Raw genomic sequence first — 12,238 nt, 5'->3', positions numbered from 1 at the left:
TTTATTCAGATATTTTTTTTTCTGACTTTTATTCAGAATTTTTTTTCTGACTTTTATTCTGAAGCATGGTACGTCTGACAGTTCTCCCTAGCACTGGCTTCTGTGGCTGTCGAAGCAGCAGGGAGGTGTCAAACAGCGCTGGAGGATAACTACACAGCTCATACCTGAACACTGATGCCAGGTCTCATACCTGAACACTGATGCCAGGTCTTGTGAAGCTTTAGCAGCAATTATGAGTCGCTGTAAAAGTAGTTGAGGATCCACCTGCACTGCTTCACCATCAATCTTGACTGAGGACTTCATACTCATGGTGATTGCCTGCTCCTTCTTCTTGAATGTGTACTCAGCAGTAGTCTGGCCCTCCATGCTGGCCAAGATGGTGTTTCCGATGGTCTTTGCCTTTTCAACATTCACAGAAGGGTGCGAATGGACCCCAGTTGAGACACTGCGCACAGCTTGGATCGGAGCAGAAGGGGTTTCTCTCTTGGAGATAGTTCAGAACTGTCAGTGTATCCTTCATGTCACATGCTTGTCTTGCATCTGTCATGTCCTTGTTCTGCTCCCCAGTGTTGTGGTTCACCCCTGTCAGCTCTTGCATGGCATTGTTGACTTCAGCACAAGCTGGCATGGAGAGCAGCCATGTCAAACGTTGCTGCTCTGTCATCCCTCGCCCTCTTGTGAGGCCACCACAGGCGCACCACGCCCTCGTGTGAGGCCAGCCCATAAGCAATCACTTCATCTGACCACATGGAATCCCTCTCCAAATCTCTGGTAGACATCTGGATGTTCCAACTGGACCCGCCTCCGCCATCAGACCTCTGCAGCTCATCCAGAACGCTGCTGCCCGGCTGGTGTTCAACCTCCCCAAATTCTCTCATGTCACCCCTCTCCTTCGCACCCTGCACTGGCTCCCGATAGCAGCTCGCATCAGATTCAAGACCCTGGTGCTTGCATACCAGGCAGCTAAAGGGACAGCCCCTGCCTACCTGAAGCAAATCGTCACCCCCCAAACTCCAGCCCGTTCACTCCGCTCCTCCACCTCGGCTGGCCGACTGGCCCTACCACCTCTACACCAACACGGCAGTCATGCTGCCCGATCACTGGCTCCCCGCTGGTGGAATGAGCTTCCCACGGCTGTCAGAACTGCAGAGTCACTACCCATTTTCCGTCATAGACTGAAGACCCATCTCTTCAGGTTACACCTTAACTGCTCCTCCTGAGACATCTACTGCACCCCAGCACTGCGTCTCCTGAAGACGCCCGCTTTTCCCCTCTACTGTGTCCCCTAAAAACTTCTATTGACCCCCTTGTACTGTTTCTCTGTTTCTCCAGTGTCTATATATATAAAAAATAAATAAAAAATAGGTTTAGAAGAAGGTTTTTCCTTCTATCAATGGCCCCGGGCCTGAGCTGGATTATTCTTCCTGCTACAACTGGTGGATTGATGATTCACTTGCTTAGTCAAATGTATTGATTGTAAGTCGCTTTGGAATAAGGTGTCTGCTAAATGCCCCAAAAAATAAAAATAAAAAAATACATGTAAATGGAGCTTGCACATCTTCTGCACATAGATTGTGAGATTGTGGCCATTTCTGATATTGCCTCAAGGTGCAGCGCCCAATTGCCAGTACGTTCAGCTCTCAGAAACAGCTGTCCTGCTACAGGATTTTAAGTATTCACTTTTGCTTTTGAGTTGTTCCGTTATTCTGAGTATCACATCAGCATTGCAAGCCTTCTCTGCAGACACTGATCCCTCCATCAACTGTGCATAGAGGACAGCAACTTCATCCAGATCAGATGCATGCAGGTATCTTTGACCCTCTTATGGAAGCTTGGGCTAGTAATACAAAAAATACTTAAAAAGTGTAAAAGGTCAATCTTTTTTTTTTAATGGGTTAGGGTTAGATGGTCTGATATATATATATCTTTAGGAATACCTGGAATATGAAATGATAAAAACCTTTCATTACAAATATATTGCAAGAAAACTAACCCACTGGTTCATCTTGACCCACTTACCTGTATGCATCTATGGGTTAAGAATTTCCTTTTACACACATATAGTACTGCATCCAACTCCATGTCTCATGTAAAACAGTTTCTGGGTGATTGTGGACAGTATTGAACACTTTGTGTGGACATCAGACAAGAAGACATGCATAAAAACATTATTTAACATGGGCGTCAATGGGAAATTGTGGTATCACCAGTTTCAGTATTTTTCAATACTTTCCACCACTTGGATTTCTTAAGACTTTTGATATGTTATGAAGGACGTATCCATGAGACTAGGACAGTTGAAAGAGTTTCTGTTGCAATTTGTCTGAGGTCATATTGTATAATGCCTGTACTATTTGTCTGTTGGACTGGCAGGAATGGCTCATACCAAGTAGCAAGAATTCAGGACACTTCTCACAGTAAATGCATCATACAAATAATAGAATGCTGTGTGTTCAGGGATTCTATTTTTTGTCACAACTGACATGACTCATGCATCATGTGCATCAGGCACGTGCCGTGAGCTTTTAGATTGGGTAAGCATAAGATATACAAATACACATAATTACACATACACGCTATCAGTGAACGCAGTTTCAAGGAAATGCAATTTTGATGCCCTAGAACCCGCTAATAAACTGTAGTGTCACTTTGTGATCAGATTACCAAAAACAAAAAAAACAGTTGCCAGTTTTGACTATATCAGGGGTGCTCATTGTTCAATCTTTTTTGAACCAAGATCTTTTCAAGTGGCCAGCCTGCTGAAATCTACAAGTCCAGTTTCAACATCGCAAACGCACACATGCACAACACAGACACACACCGTTTCCATCCTCCATAGTAAACTCACAACACACTTTCTTTTCACACTTTGTCACACAGGCACTTGACATCACATCACAAACCCTCCCTCTCTATCTCTCTCAAACACTTTTGGTCCAGAACCAATGGCACGGACAGCGACATTAGGCCTATCTCAGCGATGGAGATAGCAGCTCTCTCTCCAAACACAATGGCACAGGCCTACATTCAAAGGTATAAGCAGAGGAAGTCTTAAATAAGAAGCCATAACCAGCAGCACAGCAGTACTCAAACCATATCGCCACCAGCCTCGCGAATCATATAAATCATATAAACCGCTCATACCAGGCTTGCTGGAACCCCCTAGCGACTCTCCCTTTCTGGGTGTGAAGCATACCTGTCAACCCTCCCGTTTTTCCCGGGATTCTCCCGTATTTTACCTTTCTTTCCCGCTGTGCTCCCGTTTAAATATTTTCCCGTAAATCTCCCGTATTTTTCACCTATAATATAATATAATTTAACACTTAATTGTTAGACGTTGGCGCATGCGCACAATCGTTATATCCATGTCGGAGTTTACTTGTCTCCTCTCGTTTCTTGGGCTGCGTTCGTAATCTTGCTCTGAGAGCGCCGGAACGCACACTAGGTGCAACGTCATAAAGGGACCAAGTAATTTGATTGGACAAGAGGCATTCCATGAGTGGTGATCAGATTTTCAGAGCGTATTTAGGAACGCAGCCTCGGTTATCTCCGTTTTGAAATGATCGCTGGTAGCTTTGGGCCGCTCTTTTCCCATTGACATCATGGTGGCAAGTAATGTATAAATAAATGTGCTGAATTGATATGCCCTTTTGTGTTTTCATGTATATACTGTATATGCAGGGATGTGATTCTGATCATTCTGATCATGAGCCTATAATTCGATGAATTGAGAATCAAGGACCCCAATTGAAATAAGCCAGTGGCTTTCTTGGGTTTTTATCCTGTTAGTTGACCTTGTATGTAATATGTACTTTCATGTACCTACTTCTGCAAATCTTCTAATAAAGTTTTCAATCAATCAATCAATCAATCACCTGTAGTCACTTGCTTAATCATTATGTAGGAACTAGTTAACCCAATTCTTGTTGCACGCCCGGGGGCGTGCGGGGGATATCCTTTATTTTCAGGAAAATATCCCTTATTTTCAAATCCCAATGTTGACAGGTATGTGTGAAGATCGGTGAGCGGTGGCTTCGGGCGGCATTTAGCCAGTAGTTCTGTTTTTCCAGTCCAGTCCAGTCTACGAAATCCCTTTAGGTCGCTGACAGTAATGTCCATATTCACAAAATCAAGCAAGTTATCCTTATTGATTATTATTATTTAGATCGTTTGAGCTAGCTAGCATAAGCTATTCTGCCGGGCGAGAGGTGAAATTTTAAGTGAACTTGAAAGTGATAAGAACCAATCAGTAGCTCTTATCGGAATTAAAGAACTACTGATTGGCTGTAAGCATGCTTACCCTGGCCACATTAAACAGCGGGCTGAGGCATCGGAAAAAAAGAATAAAAAAATGTTCACGCATTCGAATGTACGCGAGGGAAAGCAGAGAGAGAAGTGCTTATAATGTAACGCAATGCAAGCAGAGTAGGAAGTGCTTACTCCTGCAGGTGGCGCTAAAAATGCAACGTCAAAATGAATGACTCCTGCTGCCCTGGGACCTAAAATACGACTCTTTTAATGAAAACAAACAAACGGTTACATGCACTTTTATTTTAATATTTTCACGGTCCTTTTTTATTTTTTCGTTGGGTAAGCACTGCTTACTATGCTTATTTGGACGACACGTCCTTGATGTGCATCATGTCGCCCAGCAACCCTGGTCAGTGTAATGTCACAAGACATTTGCAAAGACTTTGCAAAAAGCCACAACCAACTTTGCAATCAAAGACTTACTAAAACTCTCTACACATTGTATTTGACTACACCACCCATTGCCTATTCAAGATATAACAGAGATAGGGTTATAATCCTGATATTCACAACCAACTGCTCTCAGAGCCAACTGTGAAGGCATGCACACCAGGGGAGGCTGGTGGAGGTAGAAATCGGAGGACGGGCTCATTGTAATGCATGGAATGGAATATGGAATGGTTTGATACCAGAGGATACAGTATCATTGATATAATGGATTTGATGCCAACTCCTTGCCATGCAGGCCCCAGTCCATGGAAAGTAAAGAAATGCAGACTGTAGTTATTGTAATTAACCACTAGAGGGAGCTCTGCACTCACACTCAGCTAATGCTCCTCACATACTTGGGCCGCAGTATGGAGATGGGACAGTATCATCATAGCCAACACTGTTGAGGTGCAGTCTTCATATACCTGTTTTAAAGAAATAGACAGATTGACAGGTCATTTGAACTAACTTTGTATAGTCTGAGACCAGGGGAGGCTAGTGGAGATGGAAATCAGAGGACGGGCTCATTGTATGGAATGCATGCATGGAATAGAATTAGGAATGGTATCAAACACAAGAAAAAACGTTATGAATAACTTTATTCATAAAATGCCATTGAAGATGCTTTTTAGTCTAGGATTAGGCTTAACTTGAGTCCAGGAAACCAGCCCTACAAAGAAAGAATAGTGAATAGAATACTAAATTATATTCTATTATGAGAATAACAGAACACTGATCAGATCTCCATCAGTAGAGAATGGTGGAAGTAGAAATCAGAGCTTCATTGTGATGCATGGAACGGAATGAGGAATGGCTGATACCATTAATATGTCAACACATTACATAGTTAAGTGACTGCCCAGAATTGAGGAGCTATTTTTACACTTCTATGATCAAGCGTAGTGATGACCGTTCCAGGTCGATAAATGGTTTGGATGAGGTTGATGAAGGGTTCGGATGTGGCTCTTCTACCATTGACAAGGATGTTGCCTGTAGACACTGATCTAAGTTAGTTTAAAAAAATAAATAAAAATCTCCTTGTTAAGGTTTGGATTGGAGAGGCATACACTGATCCTAGATCAGTGACTACGGGAAATGTCCTCCCTGGTCGGGCGGTGAGTTTATCCTTAGATACCTCACAGCAAGATGCCTCTCGCCCACACAGACTGCTGTTTTGGGGACAACTTGTGGTCTGCATTACTTAGGAATGTTTTCTTAAAATAATTGTGTGGTGTTCTTTCATCAATCCATGAGCTGCCGAACCCCCCTTTCTCTCCCCTTCTCCCCAACCCCCACCCTCATCCGCCATGCTGACAGATGATTGGCCCAGCCCAGGATGGATGAGGCCAGGGTGCCAGCATGCTGAGTAATGTCTCAGTCAGGGGAGGCTGGTGGAGGTAGACATCGGAGGACGGGCTCATTGTAATGCATGGAACGGAATACGGAGTGGTATCAAACACGTGTGCTTGACACCACTCCTTACCCTGCTCCCTGCATTACAATGAGCCTGTCCTCCGATGTCTACCTCCACCAGCCTCCCCTGGTCTCAGCCTATAAGGCAAAGCCACATTAAACACAAGTTGGTCTGGCTCTGCCCAACCCACGACCAGCCCTGTCAGTTGATGCTGCAGGCGCAGGAATCAGAAGTGAGAGAAAGATTGAAAACAACTCAAGCAGAGTGGTGACAAAGCAAGAAGTTCCTTCAGAATCGAACAAAGCCAACCTTGTTTTTGTCGGGCTTGATGAGTCTGCTTTGTCAAGGTATTGCCCAATAGGATGTCTGTGGTGTAGGGAAAATGCCAACATGTCAGGTTCTGGCACCGATGATGTTTTTTGAGCTGTATTTGGATCAAAGAGCTGATTTCATAAAGCCTCCCAGTCAAGTGGTATTGGTGTGAAGAACCTGACAGCTGACACATCGCTCTTAAAGGATCTGGTATTGATCGCGCTTATTATTACCTTGAGTCAAGATTCTTTAGATATTTATCAAATGCTTGACATTTGAGGTCCATATATAGAATTGTGCACCTTCATCGATAATAACTTTGGGTATCTACATGAGTTAAAGGTCTTAATTGATTGTGGAACTGGTGGACCAGAGTTGCACAATCCTGGTAAGTCAACTTGACCTGGTAAGTCAAGTTGATAACATATTTCTAAGCTGTCAGTTGAACACCAGATGATGTATTTCACTAGTGGAACATACACTCACCGAACACTTTATTAGGAACACCTTCTCATTCAGGTGGTGTAATGGTGTGGGGAATGAAACCTTAAATAACCTTGAGAGGGATAAGCCTATAATGATTTTGTTCTATTTAGAGCTTTCATTCCATTTAAAGCTTAATGTGTTTACCTTTTCATGTCTTAAAGTGAATCAACCTATTATTATCCATCTGTTAATAGCCCCAAGAACCATCCATCCTCACTCGATTTGACAAGAGTTTATTAATTTCTGCTCCAAATGAAACATTTGACTTGTCAATGACAGATTGTGTGTAGAGGGCACCTGAGGTAAGCTATCTTCTAGTCTATGTACGGTGTGTTCCAGAATGTACTGTATTATATTGCCTATGTTTCCTCCTTTTCCATCAATCACACTTTGAGATGCTTTGGCGGGTGAAAGTGTCTGTTTTTTAATCTACAAATCTCCACCCACCTTACACACACACACACACACACACACACACACACACACACACACACACACACACACACACACACACACACACACACACACAGCCCCTCCTGTGTCTATGTTATGTGACACTGCTTTAGGCCGTTCTTTCAAAACTTGAACGTGCTTTGTTAGGTTCTCTCTCATGACGAGGCTATACCTGTGCCCAAACTCATTAGTCGTAATGACAGCTGATACATTCTGTGACTGGCTGAGACTGATGGAGTTTACGCTATCAGACCAATCAACTCCAATTGATTGTTGATATTAGTGAGAAGAATCCGTTAATCCAGTCAGTCACTATAGACTGTGTACAGACTGCAACATACTAAACATCTGTTGTTTAATAAAACACACATGGTCAATAAATACAATCCCTCTAATAGGATTAAGATGGTTCAAGCTTCTGTAAGGCTTCATACAAACTCACATAACAATACACACACGCTGGCACGCATGCTGGCACACACACACACACACACACACACACACACACACACACACACACACCAACTTGACAACTTCACTGTTGGAATGTCCTCACATGGCCTGTATATATCCTTAGTTTGACTTTTTGCCCACCCAGTCGTAATTGTTGACAATTGTCGGAGGAAGGCGATGTGGGTTGATTAAAAATAGATTTGACATCATTGACATTTCTGGTGATAGGCATCTTTACATATGTATTGGTTTTGTGTTGAATCTTTGAGTTATTCCTTTTTTTCCAAGGGGTATTTGAGGATAAAGCATGTGAATGAATCCCCCCCCCCCCCCCCCCCACAAAAATGTATAGCTGTGTTGAGAGAACTAAGAAGTTCTAATGTACTGTAAAACCCAGAGCAGTCAGACTATTGTATAGGAAAATATAGGCTCTCTGTAATCCCTTCACAGGGAGCATCTGAACATCTCCATTCACAACAAGTACGGGCATTATCCACTGTCCTCAGCAGAACTTTGCCTGGATTCCGATGCAGGTTGAAATTAATTTCTCTTTTTTCATGGAGCAAGAATTGTGAGAATGTATAACTGCACGGAGTAGGAGGTCCAACCACAATGTCCTGGGGAAAAAGCTTTTCAATTCCTTCCAATGGGACTGAGCTGAGCCTTGTAAACTGCACCCTGTGTGCCAATGATTGCACTATGAAACCTTCTGCCAGACGCATGGAAGAACCTATAGTGCTGTGATTGCTACAGGTGCTACAGACAAACAGTCACAATGAATACATCAATGAATGTCCTGTGGGTCTCTGCTGGTAGAGGATGGCATTAGTCATGCTAAGGTTGTGGGTTTGATACCTGCTGGGATCATATATACAAATCAATTATGATTACATATTATATTACATTAATACAGTATGTCTCTCTGTTTCTGTGTCCAAATGAGGACATTCTCTTTCTCCTGTCACTGTTCATCTGTCTCTTTCTCTGCCTTATTTTATTTAACATTATATAATTGGTCTTAGAAGTAAGTCTTCTTGGGAATGCTCTATCCTGCGGCTAAAACTCTCAATCCCGTGTAATAATTTGTGAAGCTTTACTGTCAATCATATGTCAATCAGGAATGTGAGTTTGCATTAATAGCCTACACATTTAGATATTCATTTGAATCATAGAATTAAGTTGCAAAGTTGAATGAGACGAACAATATTTGATTAATGGTTAGCAAAATTATCTGGCTACTTACTAACGGTACTTTTGTCGGTTTGTCGAATTCGAAAAATGATCCCCAACCGGCAACAATTGATTCCGTTTTTATTTAAACATATGTAGTCTATACGTGTTTGTCTAAAACATACATGTCTTATTTTCAAGATTATTCAAGAAATTCGATAGGTTAAATACAACTGAAAAGAAAAGTAACAATGCATCATTCTGCTTTATCCAGGCCTAATGAGTAATATTAATATTAATATTCTCGTGAATTGTTTTGTTGTTTGCAAAACCTTACAAATCCGTTGTCTTACTCATAATAATGTATTATTTAATGAGTTCAAACGTATACAGAAATGTAACATTTCAAAAACATATATATTTTGTATACAGATACCTACTAAATAACAGCTATTTGTGTGTGTTAAGATTCGTGCGTCTTTTCCTTTGCAGTGAGTTCCCGCGCGTAAAAGCTTGTAAAGGGTTAAATGGGGATACCAGCAATCCCTCTAACAGACAGGTGCCCCGCCAGTCCCAGCTCACACTCAACACTGATGTTCTTTCAGTTCTTTCAACATCTCAGAAGCAATTCATAATTGTCTCTTGCGAGTGGGGGGCGAGTTATGTGGTCAGGGAGATCGCCTGTGTAGTCACAGATTGGATATTCTGGAGCAAAGTAGCCTATAAATAGAGCATCTTAGATCAAGAATCAATTCAGATCCGTGCTCGAACGGGAACTCGACAGTTAAAGATCAATTTACTTAAATTGGTTTAAGACTTAACTTGCTGATCTATATAATCGCTTCATACAACGAAAATAATACATTTTGATCATAGAACATACATCTACTTTACTTAAAACTTTTTGAAATCGATTCACGCTGGCGATGTGGTGGATGCTGTTCACTCGTTGGATCAGGTTCTTGGCAGCGCAGTGCCTCGTTTTGCTGATGGACCACCGGGCCAGGGCCATGACTGTGTCCAGGGAAGCCTACTCACATGCGGGTATTTGCCCCAACGACATGAACCCCAACCTGTGGGTGGACGCCATGAGTACCTGTATGCGGGAGTGCGAATTGGACCAGGTGCGTTATTTAACCTCCTATACAGAATTGATCATTTTTACAATGATTCATGATCTGATATCAGTAATTTATTGGTTAATGTCCATTCATTTTGCCAAGATTGTGTAGGCAGTATATTTTTTCTCCATTCAAGAACACAATACAAATGAGACAATTCATTATTTAATAATCAATGTATTAAATGTGTTAATATTTCAAGACATATTTTCACATTGAATTGTTATTTTATTACAATTATATCACAATTGTTGTTTTTCTTACTGTAGGCTGACTGTACCATATCAAACTGTCATTTTCCACTCTCTTCACACAGGAATGTGAGACATTTGAGAAGTGTTGTTCCAATGTGTGTGGGAACCGCAGCTGTGTGGCGGCACGCTACATGGACGTCAATGGGAAGAAGGGTCCGGTGGGAATGCCCAAGGAGCCCACCTGCGCCAGCTTCATGTGCACCCAGCAGGGCTCTCAGTGTGACATCTGGGACGGCCAGCCCGTGTGTAAGTGTCGAGATCGCTGTGAGAGGGAGCCCCACTTCACCTGCGCCTCTGATGGCATGACTTACTACAACAAGTGCTTTATGGACGCAGAGGCCTGCTCCAAGGGTACCTCCCTCTCTGTGGTCACCTGTCGCTTCCACCTCAGCTGGCCCAACACCAGTCCCCCACTGCTCCTGGAGACCACCCTCAGACCAACCACAGCTCCCATCCAGGAGACCACTCTGGCCCCTTCAGAACCCCAGCCGCCCGCCATGGCCAGTAGCTCCTCCCACCAGACGGTAACCGTCGGTGAGTCGGCCAGCTTCCTGTGTGATGTCACGGGCTGGCCACGGCCAGAAATCAGCTGGGAGAAGAAGCAGGAGGAAGAGGGGGTGGAGCGAGTCATCATGAGGCCCAATCACGTGCGCGGGAACGTGGTGGTCACTAACATCGGCCAGCTGGTCATCTATAACGCCCAGCCCCAGGACTCAGGCATCTACACCTGTACAGCCCAGAACCCTTCTGGCTCAGCCCAAGCCCACCACCCACTCTCTGTGGTGCCCGGGGTGTCTCCGAAGAGCGCTGAGCCCAGGTACGTGACTCGCTGCCTGGCCGAGGAGTGCCTGCGGCCCCCTGATAGTAGGGAGGAGTGTGGGGAAGAGAAGGTGAGCTGGTACTATGAGCCCAAGAGGAACACCTGCTTCAGCTTCACCCACGGTAGCTGCAGCAGCAACAAGAAGGGGTTTGAGACGTTGGAGGCGTGTATGCAGTGTTGTGGCCCGGAGCTGTCCGGTCCCTGTGGTCTCCCCAGCCTGCAGGGCCCCTGTAAGGCCTACGAGCCCCGCTGGGCCTACAGCAGCACTCTGCGACAGTGCCAGTCCTTCATCTACGGAGGCTGCAGTGGCAACGAAAACAACTTTGAGTCCAAAGAGGCCTGCGAGGAGATGTGCCCCTTCCCCATAAACCATCACTGCAAGTCGTGCAAACCCCGGGGCAAGATGGTGACTAGTTTCTGTAAGAGTGACTTTGTGATCCTGGGCCGGATGTCTGGGCTGACGGCAGGGGAGGGGAGGGACTCTGTCCAGGCCCTGGTGACGGTGGAAGAGATCCTGAAGGATGAGAAGATGGGCCTCCGGTTCTTCGGCCAGGAGCCCCTGGAGGTCACCTTCCTGAACATGGACTGGAGCTGCCCCTGCCCCAACATCACCAGTGCTGCCAGCGAGGGCCAGGTCATCGTCATGGGAGACGTGAAAGAGGGGATGGCCGTGCTGCAGCCAGAAAGTTACTTTGGCACCTCCAGCCCTCGCCGCGTTCGCAAGCTCAGAGAGGTCATCACCAAGAACACCTGTGACATTCTCAAAGAGTTCCCCAACATTCAGTAGTGGGAATGGTTGAGAGATGCTCTGGTGACACCCGCACACGCACATGCCTGACGGCGAAGAGTCGTCTTACTTAACAGTTCTTAATTTGTTTAGTTTTGAGTGGCCTTTTCAATCTTCCAGTCCCAAAACTTTTTTTATTTTTTATAACAATAACAGTTTTCCAATGCTGATAATTTTTGTTGTTGTCTTCAAATATGTCAATAGACTACACTTTATAAGTGAGTAAGG

The 12,238-nt window shown here is 44.2% G+C and overlaps 1 protein-coding gene across 1 annotated transcript; it reads left to right on the top strand.

Moving 5' to 3' along the window:
• Window positions 1-9,954: 9,954 nt before the first annotated feature.
• LOC308167715 (WAP, Kazal, immunoglobulin, Kunitz and NTR domain-containing protein 2-like) lies at window positions 9,955-12,010 on the top strand (the record flags this gene model as incomplete). The annotated part of the gene is made up of 2 exons (XM_080542181.1): window positions 9,955-10,152; window positions 10,466-12,010. The coding sequence occupies 2 exons, from the start codon at window positions 9,955-9,957 to the stop codon at window positions 12,008-12,010; spliced, it is 1,743 nt and encodes a 580-aa protein (XP_080398307.1).
• Between the last annotated feature and the right edge of the window lie 228 nt (window positions 12,011-12,238).

This window comes from Nansenia antarctica (genome assembly GCF_963989245.1).
Source record: "Nansenia antarctica genome assembly, chromosome: 11".
NCBI classification, from domain to species: domain Eukaryota; kingdom Metazoa; phylum Chordata; class Actinopteri; order Argentiniformes; family Microstomatidae; genus Nansenia; species Nansenia antarctica.
This window is presented reverse-complemented; position numbering and strand designations above follow the sequence as displayed.